We start from the raw sequence: 21,548 nt of genomic DNA, 5'->3' as shown, positions 1-21,548 counted from the left end.
TGCTAGCACTGGGAGAAGAATGGCAGCATGATGGAGTTTTATTGTTCTTCAACCTTTTGAGCAGTTCAGTTTTCTGTGTGCAAGCTGCCAGACTGAGAGACTATTAACTCCAGCACCTCATTAGAAAGGAACAGATTTTTCTAGCCAGGTTACAGATATTCCTGGTGCTGATTATAAATGGGCCAGAAAACTTCCTTTCACTGGTAAAAATGTTCATACAGAATTATAGGAGGGCTGTTACTGCATTAGAAGGAATACTGCAAGGAAAAACCCTAAGTGAACCTTATGGTTCTCCTCTGCCAGAACAGCCTCTGCCTAAATTGGACTGCGACATCCTTTCCTGTAATTAGGGATAGGTGGAGAAACAATAAACTGTGTTTGTGCTATGTGTGTGTTTTTTAAGGATTTAGGCAGAGAATAAATATTCCCAAGGGGGGGGGGTTCAGGAATATCAAGGAAACCTTGCTCATAAGACCAAAAAAAATATGAGGACTTAGTCTCTAAGTGGAACTGAAACGTTATTGTTTATCCCAGCCCTTCCAAGAAGATTAGTAATCAACTTTTTCTTCAGTGTTTCATTCCCATGTTTTGTTATGTGCCATCAAATCAGAGCTGACCGAAAAGCAACCCAACAGAGCTTTCAAGATACTGTAAGTGAGGTGAGATATTTAAGAAGTGGATTTATCAGTTCCACATTCCCAGAGACGCATCCATGACTAAGTGGGGATTCATGAGATTTTTATGACTAAAGATAGGTTCCTTGAACCCAGGCTTCCCGAGTTCTAGTCTTTGACTCTGTCCAGACTGGGTATCCTCATTCCCATGCTAACCAAGAAATAAATGTGACAAACCCAGACCTACTGGGATATGCCACACGTTAACTAAGCTGCCACCAACCATTCCCTATAAGAAGTCACACAGACCAGGGATGGATTTTTAAACAAATAAAAGAATAAGGTTTATTTAAATACAACACACAGGGAAAATAAAATAATCAGGTGAATAAGATAAAGTAACGTGGCTTATTCTCATTCATACATGCATACAGTTTGGTTCACACAGAACCCTTAACTTGAAGCACAGACCCTGAACCTATCAGTTCTGGCTAACCAACAGACACCTGAACCTATCAGGTTGGTACTCTGACACACAGTAGTACCCTGTCTGACACACAGACTCCCACACCAGCTTCTTCTTCCCAGCTGCTGCTTCTTCACATCCCAGCGTCTCCTCTTCACCACACAGGCTTCACATATATATACAGTACAGCCCCTCCTCCTGATGTCCCGCCTTCCACTCTCCATAGGATGGAACTTTCCCTCCAAACCCATGACAGACAGGTAACATCAGTGCTGTATGTAACACCTCCCCTCTTTATAAGTTGTTTTGTAGGGGGAAAGCTAAGGTGCTTTTTCCCAAAAAACAACCTGGATAAAACACACAACAACAGTTATACATACCATATCATACTTACTTAAACTTACATTCTAAGTTAACCATAGCAATTAGGCATTTAAACATTTACCATATACATTACATCAATTTACCTTTATTCATACAAACCAAGTTCAAAAAACAGGTACATTTAACTTTTTGTCATCAATATATATACATAGTCCATGTTTCTTTCGCCGTCTTCATTCTTCAGGTCTTCTTGACAAGGCGTCAGCAACACAGTTCACTGACCCTCTGACCACCTTCACTTCAAAGTCATAGTCCTGTAGGTTTAAAGCCCACCTCATAAGTTTGCTATTGTGGGTTTTCATTGTCTTTAACCATTGCAGTGGTGAATGGTCAGTGCACAGAACAAAATGTCTTCCCCAGATGTAAGGCTTGGCCTTCTGGATCGCGTAGACTATGGCCAAACACTCCTTCTCCACGGTTGCCAAATGTCTCTCACCTTTTTGAAGTTTCCTACTCAGGTAGGACACTGGATGCTGGTCACCATTCTCATCCTCCTGGCACAGAACTGCTCCTACCCCGCTGTTAGACGCATCGGTGTAGATGATGAACTCCCGGTCGAAGTCTGGAGCCCGCAGCACTGGATACTGGACGAGCGCCTCCTTCAACCTCTGGAACGCCGCCTCACAGTCGCTGGTCCACGGGATGTGGTCATCAGCCTTCTTCCTCGTCAGATCGGTCAGCGGAGCCGCAATCTCGCTAAACCTCGGGATGAACTTTCTGTAGTAGCCCACCAACCCAAGAAATGATTTGACTTTTTTCTTGGTGTTGGGTCTAGGCCAATCACGAACTGCTTCTATTTTGGCCTCTAGGGGTTTTATCACTCCTCCCCCTACCATGTGACCCAAGTATTTTATTTCTGGGCTACCCAGCTGCAGTTTGTTCTCTTTGCAGAGCCTAGGCCAAAGCACTTCCTCCCCTGGATTAAAGCGCCTCTCCCCGGCTCTCTGGACACACCAGGCTTTCTTTCTGACCTTTTGAGCTTGCAGGGTCTCTGCTGCTAGCTCTAGGTTTCTCTTTAGGTCCTTCCTTAAAGAGTCTATATATGTCACAATGTCTTGTGGGTCATCCTGGGTGATCTGCTCCCAATTTTGTTTGATCACATCAAGGGGCCCTTTCACCCTTCTCCCAAATAAAAGTTCAAATGGACTGAACCCGGTACTGGCTTGTGGCACTGATCGATAAGCAAACAAAAGGGATTGCAGCTTCTGGTCCCAATTGTTTGGATTCTCTGCCAAGTAAGCCCTAATCATGCGCATTAGAGTCCCATTGAACTTCTCAGTTAACCCATTACTTTCAGGATGATAGGCAGTGGTTTCCTTGTGCTTAATTCCACAGATTTGCCATAAGCGTTTCATGAGCTTTGATGTGAACGATGCGCCCAAATCTGTGATTATTTCTGAGGCAAATCCCATCCTGGACATATACCCCACCAAGGCATCTGCCACTGTGTTAGTTTCAATGTTAGTCAAGGGTATGGCTTCAGGGTACCTTGTGGCATGGTCCACAATGGTGAGAATGAACCTGTTCCCCCTCTTTGTGGCCTTGGGCAAAGGTCCCACAATATCCACCCCTATGCATTTGAACGGAGTGTCAATCACAGGCAAAGGGCACAACTTTGCTTTGGTCCTGTCGCGGCTATTCCCCTGCCTTTGACACACATCACATTGTTTACAGAACTCCCTGATCTGCTTCCCTATGTCAGGCCAGTAAAAATTCTGTGTGATTCTCTGCTGTGTTTTGTTCACCCCTAAGTGTGCAGCAAACATGTCAGAGTGCCCCCTTTGTAAGATCATGGGGCGATACTTTTCAGGTACCACCAGCTGACTTCTGATCCCATCTCCCCCTTTTGAGATATTCCTCAGGGTCTCTCTATATAAAATCCCCTTTTCCTCTAGAAATCTCACTGGGGTTTCAGGTGTTAGCTGGGCGTCAGTCACCTGTTCAAAACACTTTTGGAGAGTGGCGTCTGCCTTTTGCTCTTGTCCAAATCTGCTGTCTGTGGTTAAGGTTTCCACCACAGCTTCTGAACTCCCCCCACCTGCTTCCGTCTCTGGCTCATCATTACCCCCTTGAACTGTCCCCGTGGTGGCTTGTGAGCGTGTAATCACTAGCACCCGTTTCACATGTTCAGTCAGGTCATTTCCCACGAGCACGGCTGCTGGCAGAGTCGATGAAATCGCTAGCCGCCAAACTCCTCTCCAGCCTTGAAAGTTGACAGGTACCTCCGCGACTGGCAGTGAGATTATCTGCCCCTCAATCCCTGCCACCTTCATGCTCTCATTTGGGATTACATATTCCCTAGGAATAATATCTGGATGGCACAGGGTCACCTGAGAACAAGTGTCCCGCAGCCCCTGATACTGACGGTCAAGTATTCCTACGTCCACCCCTGCTGTCTCAAACAACTGAGAATCTGTTCTCACCAGCAGGCAGCGCCTGACTTCTACAAGAGGACCATTTTCCTCAGCCTGATCAGCAGAGGTAGCTGTTCCAGACTGAGTAGCCATGGCAACAGGCTCCCTCAGTGACAATGAGCCTTGCTCTCTCTGGACACAGAACACAGCTTTTGGCTTGGTTCCACTAGAATCCTGAGGCACAATTCCTTTTAGCTGCTTTAATTTCTCACACTCTGAGATTAGATGGCCCTTTCCCTGACAGAAATAACATTTTCTGGTGTATTTTGAGTCTTTCTCATCTTGTTTTGGTTTTCCCTCCAAAACCTGAGGTCTTGGTTTCATGTCTGAGGGCTTCCCTTCACCATGGGCCCCTCCCCCTTGCTGGTTTTTCCCTGGTCCCTGAGAGTACTTGCTGCAGGTTTCTTTGGGTTTACCTACAGATTTCCCCTCACCCAAGGGCTTTCTTATTTGGGAAATAAAATCTGCAATCTCGGCGGCTTCTACCACAGATTTTGGTTTCCTTTCCCTCACCTGGAATTTCAGTTCCCCATGCAGGACTGAATAGAACTGTTCCAGTGCTATCAAATCTTTAAGCTGCTCGTAGGTCTCTGTCCCCTCCTGAGATAGCCATTTCTCAAGCAGCCTCACCAATTGGGCCCCCACTTGGGTAAAAGTCTGCTCTGGCTTTTTGGTGATTGACCTAAATCTTTGTCTCAACTGTTCCGCATTTATCCCATGTCTTGCAAACACCAGTTTTTTAAACTCTGCAAAATCTTTCATCAGTTCCTCAGGCATCTCGGCATAGACCTCAGCCAGGCTACCACTGATTAAAGATCGCATGATGGTCATCTTCTCAGTTTCCCTCACTGAGAAGTCCACAAACGCTCTTTCCACTAAGGAAAAGAACACCTCAGGACAATCTCCCTTGTGGTACACAGGGAATTTCTTCAGGTCAGCCTTAGACAATTGGCCTCCCTCAGAATCCCTATTGTTATTATTATTCTGGTTCATCATTTCCAATTTCCTTAATTCAAACGCCATCCTTTCTTTTTCCAGAGCAATTTTCTCTCTCTCCATTCTTTCTTCCCTCTCCATTCTCTCTCTCTCTCTCTCTAATTCAAATTGCCGCTGTTTCTCTCTTTCCCTTTCCTCCATTTCCCTCACCCTCAGTTCATGCTGTTGGGCTATGAGTATTTTTCTGAGTTCTGGGTTTGGTTCTCCCGTGCTGTCACCTTGCACTGAGCCAAATTCATCCTCAGAACCTTGGTCAATCTGGGGGTCTTTCACTTCACCCATTTCTGCCACTTGGCTTCGAGTCAAGGGCATAATCCCCCCTCAGAACAGGCTGCTTTAAAAAGTCAAGCCTCAAAATAAAACGACCACTTTTTTTTTCTTGCCTCAGAACCAGCCTTCTAGAGCTTGCTGCTGTTCCTTCAGCACTTAACTTGCAACTGTAGCAAGTTGGAGTCTACCCCCCTCTGCTGGGCCTCTCAGCAGGCAGTCTAGATCACTGTTACTACGCAGTTTTGCCTCAGCTTTTTTCCCGCCAAAACCAGGCTGCCTCAGAGCACCTTAATCTAGTCTCCCCAGTTGGCACGTTCTTCCACTAGCGCACCTCCCCCTGAGGTACACCTAGAAGATTACCTACGCGCCTCAGATTGTCCCTGACTAGACCCCCCTTGCTCTGGGCACACTTGCCAAGGCTTTGCTGGACCGCTGGACAACTGGACCAGTCGTATCCCACACGCTGGACACCAATCAATGTGACAAACCCAGACCTACTGGGATATGCCACACGTTAACTAAGCTGCCACCAACCATTCCCTATAAGAAGTCACACAGACCAGGGATGGATTTTTAAACAAATAAAAGAATAAGGTTTATTTAAATACAACACACAGGGAAAATAAAATAATCAGGTGAATAAGATAAAGTAACGTGGCTTATTCTCATTCATACATGCATACAGTTTGGTTCACACAGAACCCTTAACTTGAAGCACAGACCCTGAACCTATCAGTTCTGGCTAACCAACAGACACCTGAACCTATCAGGTTGGTACTCTGACACACAGTAGTACCCTGTCTGACACACAGACTCCCACACCAGCTTCTTCTTCCCAGCTGCTGCTTCTTCACATCCCAGCGTCTCCTCTTCACCACACAGGCTTCACGTTTATATACAGTACAGCCCCTCCTCCTGATGTCCCGCCTTCCACTCTCCATAGGATGGAACTTTCCCTCCAAACCCATGACAGACAGGTAACATCAGTGCTGTATGTAACAATAATGCCTTTCAAGAAGAATCTATTATTCTTTGAACTCCTATCAAAGCAACTTTTCTCTGCAATTTCACCTTTCAGTTGCTTGTATTTTTGTAAGCCTTCTAGAGAACCATGTTACTGAGCAGAAGATTTTTGAAAACTACAACAGGAAAAAATACATACTTCCATTAGTGTTCTGAGCACACACTTAGCTTACAAACTAGCAGCAATAAAGGTGTGGCCGGCTCAAAGGCTAAGTTATTCTTCTTCTGAAATATATAAATGCAAAAAAGGGATGTTGAATTTTTTACTCCACATGGCTGTAGTACAATGTGCAGGCTACCTCAAGAGAGGTGTGCTCCCTACCCCAAATGCAGCAAAATGAGTCAGATACTTATTATTTTTTCTAATTTGAAAAAAAAAAGCTAAGATAGTTACAAGTAAAGAAGCACAGACGGGGAAAAGAGTAAAGAACTTTGTTACCTTTATCACATAAACATACAGTGGACGCTCGACTTACAGACTTTTCGAGTTACAGACTTCTCTGGCTGCAAAATTTAGATTCGACTTGCAGCCAGAGAATCGACTTACAGACCAGAAAAAAACCAAAATGGAATAAAAATAGATTAAAAACCACTGGTTATGGGATTAATCGGTTTTCAGTGCATTGTAGGTCAATGGAAATTCGACTTACAGACTTTTCGACTTGCAGCCACCATTCAAATACGGATTAATTCCTTAAGTAGAGGGTCCACTGTACCAGCAGTTATTCAAATGATTAGTAGCATCTAGAAAGTGGGGCAATTTTCCTGCAGTTTTGTGGATGCAATTTGTTCTATTGCCCAAATGTTACCTTATCCTTTCATTTACTCAAGACCAAGTTGGGAATAGAGAAGCTAATATACCTCTGATTTACATATTTTCTACTCAAAATTCTAAAAAGCCTCACATTCTGCTCTAAACCTCTCAAAGCAATTCTGTAGGCACCATATTTACGAACCTCAGAGGAGAAAAAAAAATCCTTTTTGAGGAAAAAAAACAGCTTTTTCCCTGAATTGCAAACTACATTACTTGGAGCACAATTATGGTCTCTAGTTGCCTAATTACTGTCCCAAATCTCCTGAGTAGATCAGACTATTTACTCCTATTTTTCTCTCTCCAAGATACCTCTAAATCATTTCATAAAATCTTTGGACAAAAAGTACAAATGCTTATTCATTTTTTAAAAAAGATACCTGTACAATGCTTGACATACCAAGTAATCTACACATCTGAGAGCACAGAGTGCTGTCCTCTGAAGATGCCGGTCACAGAGACTGGCAAAACATTAGGAAGAACAACCTTCAGAACACGGTCAATGAGCCCGAAAAACCCACAACAACCAATCTACACATTATCTGTAACAGTTAGGTCAAACGATGAAATTCAATTACTTGCTTGGCTTCTGTGGCATTCACATAGGGTTTTTGGATTGTTTGGACTATAAATCCCAGGGTTTATATATTTTTTCCTCCCAAGTGAGCCACATTAATGTGTCTGTAAATGTACGTCTGTCAGGTAGGCCACCCTGCATGCAGAATTATGGGATTTGTTGTACAAAAACCAAAAACCCACAGCCCTTTAGCCTAGAAATTTAGTTATACAGTTTTAACCTTTTTATTTATTTATTTATTTATTTATTTATTTATTTATTTATTTATTTATTTACTTATTTACTTATTTACTTATTTACTTATTTACTTATTTATTTATTTATTTATTTATTTATTTATTTGGCTTTTCCCCTGTCCATCTACATTCAAATGAATCTACTCTGGGCAGCTTACAGTCCGAACAATATAAAACAAGAATTAAAACAGATAATATCCAAACAACAACAAAAAAGTAAGCAAAGTCCAAGATGGGAAAACACAGGGAACTAAATGATGGAGGTGCGGGGGGGGGGGAAGGAAGGCCTGCGTGAAGAACCAAGTCTTCAGCTTGCTCTTAATAATTCCCAGCAAGGATGCCAGGCGAATCTCAGGAGGCAAGATGTTCCAGAGGTGAGGGGCCACCACAGAGAAGGCCCAGTTTCTAAATTCTCTCTCTCTCTCTAATCTACATGTTGAAAAAGTCCAGGATATCTGTTAGTGTTTCCAAATATGAAGTAGCTTCAGTTTTATGACTAAAGCCAGGCCTTAGTCCTACAGAGCTCTGCAGTTGGTCTATAGGACTGAAGCTTTAATGTCCTCTGCATTTCATTTCCTCATCTGCCATTAGTTCAGTCAGATAAGTGTGTATTTTACAGATGAAGATGTTATAGTATCAACTTTATACATTAGGCTTCTTTCACTGCTGCTTTCTCTGCAGGCTGTGATAATGCAAAACTATTATCCAGCATCAAATATACAGATTTTGAGCATTAATTCCCAGTAGCAAATAAGACATGTTCTCCTTTATATCTGATAGTTACTTAGAAATACTCAGGGCACATGCTTGCAAAAATTCAGTATTTCAAAGTATCACATGAGGCCTTTCATTTCAGCCCATTCCACTGTCATCCCACTACTTTATTATTAAAATTGTTTGCAAGAACCAAAGCAAAACAGACAAATTGATAAAATAGGTACTATTTGCATAAACAGGGATGTTACATACACAAAACAGATCAGTGTTGTCACTATAACTGTGCAGTATTTCTAATATAATTAGCATAATAATTTATCAATTGGTCTGTTGTCAAACATGGCAGAGCAGATTCTGTTCTAAGTAGGGCATTAGGATTATACTATCAAAAACCAACTGTAGTTTGTAAGAATTTGGACTGTGCTTCTTCTAGGTGGCAAATTTCTCTTTCGCCCAGATTAAAATTACTATTTAAAAGGAAGTATCAATCTGCCCTCTCTTGGCAACAAACGGCAATGTCCTTTTGTCCTCATTCATAAATACTGATCTTGGCTTGGTAGGTTAAATATCTTGCTCTCTCTTGCCTCTTAAAGTCCACAGTTAAGAGAGAAGAGAAGACAAAGGTGTGTATATGAAGAACTCGCAAGAGTTCACTGAACTTTTCCATTCCTATTTTTTCCCCTTGATTGCTTTTCCTCATTACTCAGCTGCCATCTCCTTCTCTTCCCTCTCACTGATCTGAGACCTTTTTAAAAAGTCTGCCTCAGAATGTTCTGACATTTCCAATATCAGAGAAACTAATATCAGCCTGATACCAAAGCATCATGTTGTCTGAGTTTATATTTCATCCTGAACATCAGATCAACTCCCAAAGCACTGAACACAAAATTTTATGGACATTTGACAGCAGCTGATTAATTAAGTTGCCAAATAATTTACCACAAACTGTACTGTACACCTGCATCCTAGCATCCTTGTACTCATCCCTTTGTGTCACCAACTCATCTTTTCGAATCACACAGCTCTGCTCCCCCAACCCCAGTCACCAAAGCTCCTTTAATTCACTTGGCTTTGTATTCCTCACTTTCAACCCAATGTACCTAAGGGAGCAAGGAGGAAAACTACTGATACATTGAAAAGAACAACAGGATGTCCTGCAGTAACAAGCTAGTATTAAACAGGCTGTCTTCATGGTTGCAAGAACAAACTAAGCATAATGAAGGTTCTGATGTGTCTGCTCGAGTTTAATATGCAACTTTGGATGCTGTCTGTAGTTTCAATGATTGTGAGCAACTTTCCTGGGCTGGAGTGATTGTCTATCTATCCAGCACTAACCAATTATTCCTTCTAGCTTTTAAAATTCAAGGAGAGTCCCACCTCTCTGCTGAGTTTTCTATCTGTCTCTCATCAGGCTGTATTTTGCTGTTGATTTATTTAGTTGATTGCCAGTATGTGTGCAGAAAAGAAACCAGTATGCACAAGCCTGTAATTTTAAGCAAGTGTAAATTAAAGAAACATTTTATTTCTCCTACAAATGTCTCAGAGTGAGTTACTGAGACTTTAAGTGCCACTTGATGAGAAAGGGGTCGACTCTGGGGAACTTGTTGCTAATTCTCCTCTGTGGATCTCTGTACTTTTACTGTGGAGCAAAAAGAGAAATTTACCAGAAATTCAAAACTCTGCAATGTGCCTTTCTCTCACAAACACACACACAGACCCCAAGTACACATAAGCGGGTTGAAGAGACAAGGTATTTTAACAAGTGCAAAGACTTGTATAAGAGTGCAAGACATAACAATACTGTCTTGGGATGACTGTAAAAGTACTGTAGTCCTATGACAGCTGCCAAAATCCAGAGATTCTTTATAGAATTGTTTATTACACCATCATTCCAGGAGGTAAAAATGTTTTAGCATCCTGTTAAACTGAATAATATTTTGGGAGAGGAGAAAGAGCTTCTTGAATTAGGATGCTAACAAGCAATTAAGATGAAATTAATTTTAAGCCCCTCTTCGTAATCAGAAATACTGCAGCTATTTAATTAAGTTGCCAGCAATTTTAGCACAGTAGTTGTTTATTACTTTACCCTTCTATTCAAAATTCATTGGGGATTTTTTGGTCATAGAAGTAACTAAGCTTAAACATCAAAGCCTTTTTTGAGCAGATGCTAACATTCTCTCCATCAGTGCTTTCTGCATACTTTTCTATTCCAATTAAAGTTGGAAAGGAAAATTAAACAAACAGACCTTCTGCGCTGAGACATGTACCAGGCAGCAACGTATATTTGTAATGCAGCAGCTATACAATTTTATATTTTCTTTATACTATGCTCCTTTCCATTAATGTTCAGCATATACATGTCAGTATTGCTGCCATTAAGTATCTGCAGCATTTCAAATGAAGCTGCTGTGTATGACTGAAGTAACGTACAAGTCGTGCCCCGCTTAAGGATTATCCCGCATTACGACGAATCCACTTCACGATGATGTTTTTGCGATCATTTTTGTGATCACAAAACGATGGTCTAAATGGGGGGGATTTCACTTAGCGATGATCGGTTCCCTGCTTCAGGAACCGATTTTTGCTTTATGATGATCAAAAACAGCTGATCGTCGGGTTTTCAAAATGGCCACCGGGTGCTTAAAATGGCTCCCCGCTGTGCTTAGTGATGGATTCCTCGCTATACAGGCACCGAAAATGACCACCATATGGAGGATCTTCGCTTCGGTGAGTTTTTAGCCCATTGGAACGCACTGAACAGTTTTCAATGCGTTTCAATGTTTTTTTATTTTCGCTTTACAACGTTTTAGTTCTACAGCGATTTCGCTGGAACGAATTAACTTCGTTAAGCGAGGCATCAATGTATGAGCAACTGTATTATCTATCACACCAAGCACATAGCACCATCATTAAGGGAGCCACACTGTTCAAATCAGTCGTTAAATCTCTTTCACATGACTATAAACACGTACATTTCTCATCATCATCAGCTATCTGACTTATGGTGATCCTTATTAGGGTTTCCCAGGTAGATAATACTGAGAAGTGGTTTACCATTCCCTTCTTATGAGGGCACCCTGAAAGTGTACAGCTTGCCCAAGGCCACATAGGTTGGCTGTTCACTCAGATGGCACAGTGGGGAATCAAACTCTCAACCTCTGGCTCTGCAGCCAGATGCCTAACCCACTGAGCCAGCCAGCCAGCTACATTTCTCTTACTGTAATGCAAAATAATCCCCACAGTATTAAGTTACACACAGCTCTGAGATGTTGAATATTCCATTCCCAATATCTTCCAAAGATGAAAACGACTCTATTCTTTATATCTAAGAGTAGAGCTTGGAAAATCCTTTTTTTTCTTTGTTTTTTTCATTTACCACTTCCACAGTCCTCCAGCCAGGATTCTGGGAGTAGTAATGCAAAAATATAACTTTTCCAACCTATTAGTAAGTTCCAAATGTAATGGTAGTAATGGTACATAACCCTATGTACTTATACACACATCTATTCCAATCACACAGAAAACAGGGGTAGGCTAGTTTCATTACAGCAGGAAAATGGAAATACAAGCGAGAAGCAAAGGATTCTGGCTAAGATTTAATTTCCAGCAGCCCTTTTCTCCAAACACTGTGTTTGCATCTGAGCATATTTTCAACATTAGATTTCATCTACAGAGAAAATTGCCTGGGTTGTCTTTTGCTGCTCATTGAACTGTGGAGAAAGGGAAAGTTCTTCATTTCTACCCAAGGGCAAATTGTAAAAGTACATTGAAAATCTCTCCATTCTTATTCTGTAAATAATTTGGGCAGATACACATGTAATATCAGAGATATCCACCACCATTGCATCTAGTTGCTTTCTGTCAAGAGCAATTCCTGGTGCTTTTTTGGAAGACATACTATCAAATGACTAGTAGTTTCTAGTCAGAATTATACTCTGGTTTAGAAATTTGTATGGAAATGAATAAGGGCTGAGAAAAAAATAAAAATGCATGAAGTATTACTTACAGAAAAAGAATGGTGACATTTCTGTTTCAAGGCCCCTAGCATTTATTTCTTATTTTTCGAGCACTATGTTTTAAAGACAGCATATATTCACAACAAGCAAGTTGTATGGCCATTTGCCAGCAAAGTATAAAACTAATACACTTATCATTTCAAATATAACCTTTATAACATTTCTCTTGCAGCCTAATTTCCTGAATTTCCAGTATGAAAAAATAAACATCAGAAGCACACCCATCAAATAATTCTGCAACTGAGAATTAATTCATTGGATCAGAAAGATTTCTTGTCTGCCACCTACAGTCCAAACAATTTTTCTATTTTAATATATACTGATTCAGACCAAAGGACTTTACCTAAAAACATCAGGGCTGAAACCCTGTGGTGAAGTAACTCTGAAGTGGCAACTTCTAGTGGCAAATTTGTGTAGTTTAAGAAATCTTCATAGAGATTATCTGTTGTATACTGAATTCCATGATTCTCGACGTGTCTGCTTGTGATATTTAGTATTTGCATAACTGCACATCATGATTTTGGCCCATGTTTCTCACATCATTATACAATCGTCTTGGATATGTACTAAAATGAATTTCCTTCCAAAGGATATTAGTTGTTGCATTCTCAAAGGCTTTCACGGCCGGTATCTGATGGTTGTTGTGGGTTTTTCGGGCTCTTTGGCCATGTTCTGAAGGTTGTTCTTCCTGACGTTTCACCAGTCTCTGTGGCAGGCATCTTTAGAGGACTGGAGTAGGAACTCTGTCCATGCTCTGTTGCTGTTTGTTGGATAGTTGAGTATTTATAGCTGTGGGAACAGCTTTTGTCCTTTTCAGGAGATTGGGTGATAAGCATGTTTTTACCTTGCAGCGGATACCTTGCAGTTGTGGACAGGTATATATTGGAACCACAGAACGCAGCATTCACACCGGAATCAAAGAAGCTGGGCATGAAATTCTATTTCAAAATGCTGAAGTACTGGACAACATCAGCAATCATTATGTTAGACTGCACAGGGAAGCCATTGAAATTCATAAACATAGGCATAGCTTCAACAACAAAAAAGAGGAAAGTCTGAAACTGAACAAGGCCTGGCTTCCAGCATTGGAAAATACAGTCTGCAGAAGGTCAACGAACTCTACCCAGCCACACCGACCAGGGATCATTGCACAAAAGAGACCAGCTAAAGACACCCATCAACCACAATGACAGATAATCTCTCCCACTTATCACAACAATACACCCATAACAAAAACACCCTGATCACCCAATCTCCTGAGAAGGACAAAAGCCCAAAAAAACCACAACAACCATCCATAGTTGTTTTTTTTTTAAAATTATGATTTTACTTTTGAAACACAATCTCATCACTTTCTCCAGTGATTTTTAAATTTCCAGAAAAAGGATATAAGACAATGTAAGCTAAATCTGTCTGGATACCTCAGTGGTTTAGATGGCTTAGGTACCTGGCTGCGGAGCTAGAGTTTGGGAGTTTGATTTTTCACTGTGCCTCCTGCAAACAGAACCAGCTTGTGTAGCAATGGGGAATCTGCACAATCGCAGGGGGTCCCCGGAAGAAGAGAATGGTAAACCACCCCTGAGTATTTCCCTGAAAAAAACCTGATAAAGGTCACCATAGAAGATAGGCACAAACCGACCGTTTGGCAGTTTGTGCCAATTCGTTTAGTGGCTGAACAGGTGTTTGGTGTTTACTCACCAGAAGGCGGCAGGGAAAAGAATTCAGAGAGGAGTAGGAATCTAGTGGTGTAAACCTTCTCCCCTTTTGGCTGAAAACATGGACAGAACAGTCAGGGCTGGGCAGCTGATAGTGTGCAGAACCAGAAGCAGCATACTTTGCCACACTTGTGATTAAAATGAGTGTCTGTACTAGATACAGGCATGCCAAAAGCATAAAGCATTTGCAGTACAAAAGATGCCTTCTATGTCAACAATAGATATGAGATGTGGGGAAAATATTCAAATGAAACATCCTCTTTGCTATTTATTTTTTAATCTGAGAGACTGACCTTTGCAACTTACCATCACTCCTTTCTGCTTCTGCACCAAAATTTGAAGTAATGCTTGTGTTCATCAAATGAAAATCATTACAAAATAACATTTAATAATATTTTTGTGTTCATGAACTTTACCTGGCTTGAAATGGGGGAGTGAATGAACTCCAGGCCATGAATCTTCATTTGGGGTTCCAAGTACCTAAACAAGACAGAGAAGGAGAAATAAATTTAGCTTAGAGTATAGATGGCCAAAAAATGAGAGTATCTTACTGAGCTTTCAATGCACAGAAAATCCCACAAGCCCAGTAAAATGGACTATTGTTACTGCAGGAGCAGGGATCTCCATGAATAAAGCCTCTCTTCTGGCTGTGCACTAGCAATGCTTACACAAGGACTTCAACCGTGCAATAATATGCTGGCAGGACTTTCAGCTAAGCAGAAACTCAATAGGATACTGGCCAGTCTTTTAAGTATGATTTAATAAAAGGGTAACAGACATTGTAATGGACCCTTTCACGGTTTCATGGGATTTACTAATGTGAAAGGATAAGCAAATCATTTAAACATACTCATCAGATGATTTCCAGGCAGAATGCAAAGCTATTATTCCTGTCATTTTAAAAAAAGTTCACTGTCATTTATTTGACGCTGAAAGTGAAAGCCACATAATTAGAATTGTAACAGTGGGAATCAACATAGTGAGACCTGTGATTATCATGTCTCTTTGTTCTTTTATTTCCTACCTTTTCATAATTTATTGCCAAAACAACGGTTAGTGTTCTACTGGCGATTTATGTACAGTGGTGCCCCGCATAGCGAGGTTAATCCGTTCTGGATTAACCATCACTATGGGGAAACATCGCTATACGGAACCAAAAATGACATAGAAATGCATTAAACTTGTGCGAAGTTTCCCCATAGCGCCACCATTTTCGCGTCCTTGGTAAGCGAGGGCAGGGCGCGAAAACGCTGCACGTGGCCATTTTGGGCGTCCGGCGGCCATTTTGGAACCGCCGATCAGCTGTTTTAAAAAATCGCTATGCAAAAATCTGTAAGCGAAACGCTTACCGATCGTTGCAAAGTGATTTTTCCCTATCTAAACATCACAATGCGACTGCTTTTGCGATCGCAATTGCGACATCGCTATGTGGATTCGTCGTTAAATGGTGCACTCGTCAAGCGAGGCACCACTGTATGTGTAAGCTGTCACACAAAATTGCCACTAACTCATGAGGTGCTAGGTGCATTCCTGATTATGCAATGAAGGCTCATTGCATAATCAGGAATGGACCTAGCGCCTCAAAAAACTGACATATGGTATGCTATCATGTTTCCCTGAAAATAAGACGGGGTCTTATATTAATTTTTGCTCCAAAAACGCATTAGGGCTTAGTTTCAGGAGATGTTTTATTTTACAGTCATGTCATCTTCTGGTTGTTGCATAATGCTGCACAATGGTGGAGGGCGGGTTTCACCTAACTAAGGCTTATTTTTTGGGGTAGGGCTTAAATTATGAGCATCCTGAAAAATCATACTAGGACTTATTTTCAGCTTAGGTATTATTTTCAGGGAAACAGGGTACTTAGTCATCTCTAAATCACCAATAGAGTTCTGCCCAATGCCTGATTAATATTAATATTTTAAAATTCATTAAGTAACATCGTGACTTTCTCTTCTTAATCACCATCATCTTTTTACCTGAAAAGACTACAGGTAGGAAACAACATTAAATGTTTAATAATTATTCCAATTATTGTTAATTATTCTGAATGGACCAATTTGGGGGGAAAGCATATTAAATTTCAAATCCACAAGCAATTAACTTCATGATACCAGTCTTAAGTGTTCCATTTTAGCTGAAGCAACTTGACTTTATTGTATTCAACTTTATTGAAACCATTGTGAAACCCTCAACAACCATCTGATCCCAGCTGTGAAAGCCGTCGAGAACATATTGCGTAATGTTTCACTATGGCCAGGAGAGGGAGGCAGAGGATTTATCTTTAGGACAGCTGTCTAATGTTATATTTGCAGAGCATCAGACAATGAGAAACAGGGTGGCAATTTTGTCATTTTGCAAAATGGGCTGTAATATAAGCATTCCTGTTCTCAAGAGCCTGTTTCCATCAGTCTCAAGAACTGCAAAATGTCAGCCACTCTTGAGTGTTTAGTCCTGAGTTCTAATTGAAATTTATTCTGAAACTTCCCACACTCTTCTGTGAAAAATAATTGATAATAGAATAAAAATAAGCAGACAAAGAAATGTGTATGATTTATATAAAGAAATACCTCCTCCTATATGCTTCAGTTGTTTTCTGGGGCACCGTTTTGCATCATGTGGTCTCATGGAGTAGGAGAGAAGACAGAAGGTCTAGGGTCTTTTCAGTGGTTACACTTATTTTGCCCCATCAAAAGAGATTCTACAAGCCTCAGCACAATTCTGTTTTATTCAATGGCTGAAATTGTGTCAAGTGGGGTCCATGGGCAAAGGAAATGATGTCACTGAATTCATTAAATTCATTAAATTCCTTTTGCAATTTTTGAGTACACACAAATTTGTCACATAAATTGCATGCAAAAAGATCACTAAATGTGTTTCGGTCTCTATAGCCATCTATGTGTTTAAGCTATTTTTTAAAATTGCTTTTGCTTGGGCTTTTAAGATTTTAGAATGTTGTTGACAGTGCTCACCATTTTGAATTGCTTTTTAGAGAAACAGATGGGACATACACATTTTAAATAAACCTGATGAGACACCCTTGATCAAAACATCACCCCTTTTATCACCTAGCTGCATTTTCAGGGTGGAATGGAATACAAAAGGAATGTCCTGCTTTATAGACTCTGACGGATGTGTTCACAGACTCCCTGGGGTGTTGGCTCTAGGGAAAAAACACCTCAAACACCTGTGGGATAGTAACTCCTTTCTCTCCTAAATATTTCAAAAGCCCATAATATTAATTTGGATTACATCATACTAGATGCCATGTGAGCCTGTATTCACCTTATCTGAGAGAACACGATCAGCCTACAGTGTGTTTTACTTCCGTTATGGTCTCAAATCAGGAGAGTTTGTATGCCTATAGAAAGTTTGTAAACAGACCCACGACACTTTTTTTCATCCAACTTTAAGTTTTTGAATCTAGGGATAAATGCTATCAAGATTAGTTTGTTGCCAATGGCAACCTAGTAAGCTAGTAGAAGGATGCTAAATGTTAACTGGAAGTATTTACTTAAATCTGACAGTATATAATCATACTGCAACTCCAAGGCTTGTTTTAAGTTAATGGCATAGGAATGACATTATTAATTTGGGAGAGCCATGCAGGGACAGACATCACAGATTTAGTTCACATCTGTTGCATACTAATCACTGTCAGCAAATTGTTGAAAAGACTTGGATGCTCTAGCTTCTTTGATTTTTATTCAAAGCATGTTTTTTTTCCAACAGGTTGATGACAGCACAACAGTGGTGTGCCTACCTTATGATTTTAATGGCCACTTAATAATTCTTTTCCAAAGACTGCCCACAAAACATGATCACCAAAGCCATTAAAATAAAGGAATTAAAATGCTTGGGGCTATATAATTGTGTAGGAATGGAATGACACAATGGAACAGCTGTTTGGAAGAGATTTCAGATTGTATTTAACTTGATTGACTCTCAAGTGACTGAAACCATGACAGATCAAGATATGGCAACCAGGTCTTCAAGAGCAACCAAAGGCAGGAAAGGAAAGAATAAGGCATAGGTCACAAACCCATTCAGCAGCTCCTATGGCAGCACGGAGCTGAACTCCAACAACACTGGATAGAAACCCACACATCACTAGATAAGAAATTGACCAGAGTTTCAGTGAGACTGATAAAAATTGAAACACCAGGAAAGGACGCACTGAAGGCAAGCTTATCACAAGAATGTAAAAGCAAAGTTCCACAGCTGTTAATCTACCATCTGCTAGAAAAACCAGAAAACTTGGAAAATCAAAGGAAGTGCCTGATCATTTGCCTGAGTGTTATGCTGGAACTAAAAGACCTGGAACACTTGTCTTAATCAGCTGCTTAAATGAGACTGGACCAAGCCTAGGGGTGAGAATCTGTGGCACAGAAAGGGTGTGTGACAAGGATGCTCACTGTTCCCGGTTCTATTTGATATAGTAGTGGAACCCTTAGCAAGCATAATTAAAAGTGACCCAAACATTCAAGGACTCCAGGTCAACAATCCGATGAATCTCATTAACCTACACAGAGATGTTTTAAATCAATCTGATAAACTCACTACAAGGATTATAAAAATTATTCTCAATTATTTTATTTGAACAAAGGCTTACAAAATCAACTGTAAATATATCTTTTGAAGATCAACGTAAATTATCTGATTTCACACTAGCCTCCTCCTCCTCTAGGTATTTAGGAATCCAACAGTTTGCTTTTGTGCTGTTTTGTCCTTCCGCTACTCTTCACATTAATTCTGTGTTCTAGCATAGTCATCCCTTTTGAAACTTTCTAGAACAATGGTTCCCAACCTTGGATCCCCCATGTGTTTTTGGAGTAAAACTCCCAGAAGTCTTCATCATTAGCTGTGCTGGGCAGGATTTCTGGGAGTTGTAGTCCGAGAACAACTGGGGACCCCAAAGTTGGGAAGCACTGTTCTAGAGTGAGAGCTTTGATTGTTGCTCCATGCACACACCCATACCACATGCTCCAGCACACCTTTCCATCACTTTATAGATTCGAACGACACAGTGACACTTAACCACAGGTGCAGATGAGAGTAGGAGGGTTGGTCATGTGAATTCACAGAAGACCACACATCTGTTGTGAAGAAACATTAGCCACGTCCTTTATGAATAGCACAACAATCCGCTTCATACTAATTTGCAAATGATCCATCTTGCTCCACGGGAACAGCAGGTATCACCCTACATAAGCCTGTTTGCTTGAAATTTTGCCAACAGAGTTGTCCTACAATAGGCCTGCATTCCAGTAAGGCAGGGGTGGGCAAAATGAGGCCCTCCAGATGTTGCTGAACTGCAACTCCCATAATTCCTAGCCCACACAGTGAATGGTGAGGAGATTTGGGCCTAGCCCACACAGCCAATAGTGAGGAGAGTTGGGCCTAGCCCACACAGTGAGGAATGTTGGGATTTGCAGTTCAGGAACATCTGGAGGGCCGCACTTTGGCCAGGTCTGCAATAAGGCAAAACTTCTGCCTTCTTTATCAGAAGGCACCAGTGATGTTTTTCTACCAACAGTTATGGAGTTTGGTGCTGTATATTGGAAGTGTGCCCACATCCTTCTTCTTGGAACTTATATCAAACAGCAACCAACAGATCTAATGATGAGGACTGCTGTTATATTTCAGGTGAGACTGACTGGGGTGACTCATTCTCTAAACCAGTGTTGGGTCTATTGTGCCATTATGAGAGGAGAGGAGAAGAAAGAAGGCAGCGATAGCAGTTACAGAGCATATGCCTGTTCTTAGAGGCCAGCTGTATACAGAACTGGCTGTTTCTTTAAAGCACTGATTTAAGAAACAGCCAGCTCTGTACAGAGCTGGCCTCTGGCAGGAAGCATACTATGCACTATAGCCAATTTCACTTCCTTTGTGGTGTGTGCAAAGTAATCTTCGTCTTTCTTGCTGCTCACTGCTGTTGCCCACATAGTTCGCCATTGTCTTCTGCCCTTTGTCTTCTGCCCTTTGCCTTAGAACGGGACAGTGGCTGGGTTGTCATTTTTTCCTCTTCCATGATACATTAGAATGTTGCCCACAGTGGACATTTCCAACGTACCAACAGCCATTCTGGGGCAAGCAGGAGATATGTGAGAATTTGCTGCCCTAGCAACCACCTTGCTTAACCTTATGGCAGGGCTAGTCTTCTGTTGGTTTTGATGCAACTAAAAATCAACTGACAGTATATTTCAAAACATAGAATTTATCTTCATCTCACAATGACATTATTTGTTGTTACTGTTGTTAAGTTGTTAAGTTGTGTCCAACTCTTGATGACCCCCATGGACCAGAGCACGCCAGGCCCTCCTGTCTTCCACTGCCTCCTAGAGTTTGGTCAAATTTATGTTGGTAGCTTCAATGACACTGTCCAACCATCTCGTCCTGTGTCGTCCTCTTCTACTCTTGCCATCACACTTTCCCAGCATCAGGGTCTTTTCCAGGGAGTTTTCTCTTCTCACGAGATGGCCAAAGTATTGGAGCCTCAGCTTCAGGATCTGTCCTTCCAGTGAGCACTCAGGGTTGATTTCCTTCAAAATGGATAGGTTTGTTCTCCTTGCAGTCCAGGGGATTCTCAAGAGTCTCCTCCAGCACCACAGTTCAAAAGCATCAATTCTTCGGCAGTCAGCTTTCTTTATGGTCCAGCTCTCACTTCCATACATCACTACAGGAAAAAACATAGCTTTGACTATGCAGACTTTTGTTGGCAAGGTGTCTCTGCTTTTTAAGATGCTGTAAACGTTTGTCATCGCTTTCCTCCCAAGAAGCAGGCGTCTTTTAATTTTGGGGCTGCTGTCTCCATCTGCAGTGATCATGGAGCCCAAGAAAGTAAAATCTGTCACTGCCTCCATATAAGTTAAATAAGCAGGGAGACAATATACAGCCTTGTCATACTCCTTTCCCAATTTTGAACCATACAGTTGTTCCATATCCAGTTCTAACTGTTGCTTCCTGTCCCACACATAGATTTCTCAGGAGATAGATAAGGTGGTCAGGCACTCCCATTTCTTTAAGAATTTGCCATAGTTTGCTATGGTCCACACAAAGACTTTTGACATTGCGTAGTCAATGAAGCAGAAGAAGATGTTTTTCTGGAACTTTCTGGCTTTCTCCATAATCTAGTGCATGTTAGCAATTTGGTCTCTAGTTCCTCTGCCCCTTCAGAATCCAGCTTGTACTTCTGGGAGTTCTCGGTCTACATACTGCTGAAGCCTACCTTGGAGGATCGTGAGCATAACCTTGCTAGTGTGTGAAATGAGTGCAATTGTACGGTAGTTGGAGCATTCTTTGGCCAAAC

The 21,548-nt window shown here is 41.2% G+C and overlaps 1 protein-coding gene across 5 annotated transcripts in view; it reads right to left on the bottom strand.

Annotated features, from left to right (window-relative positions):
* Positions 1 to 21,548, bottom strand: part of CDK14 (cyclin dependent kinase 14) — a 302,744-nt gene that overhangs the window by 93,487 nt on the left and 187,709 nt on the right. For all 5 annotated transcript variants that reach the window (XM_073003160.2, XM_073003159.2, XM_073003158.2 and 2 more), the window contains one exon: positions 14,656 to 14,719. In XM_073003160.2, the coding sequence (XP_072859261.1) occupies positions 14,656 to 14,719 (64 nt within the window). The remainder of the gene's footprint in view (positions 1 to 14,655; positions 14,720 to 21,548) is intronic.

Source organism: Pogona vitticeps, chromosome 6 (assembly GCF_051106095.1).
Source record: "Pogona vitticeps strain Pit_001003342236 chromosome 6, PviZW2.1, whole genome shotgun sequence".
In the NCBI taxonomy this organism is placed as follows: domain Eukaryota; kingdom Metazoa; phylum Chordata; class Lepidosauria; order Squamata; family Agamidae; genus Pogona; species Pogona vitticeps.
The sequence above is the reverse complement of the archived record's forward strand: the minus strand, read 5'-3'. Positions and strand labels throughout refer to the sequence as shown.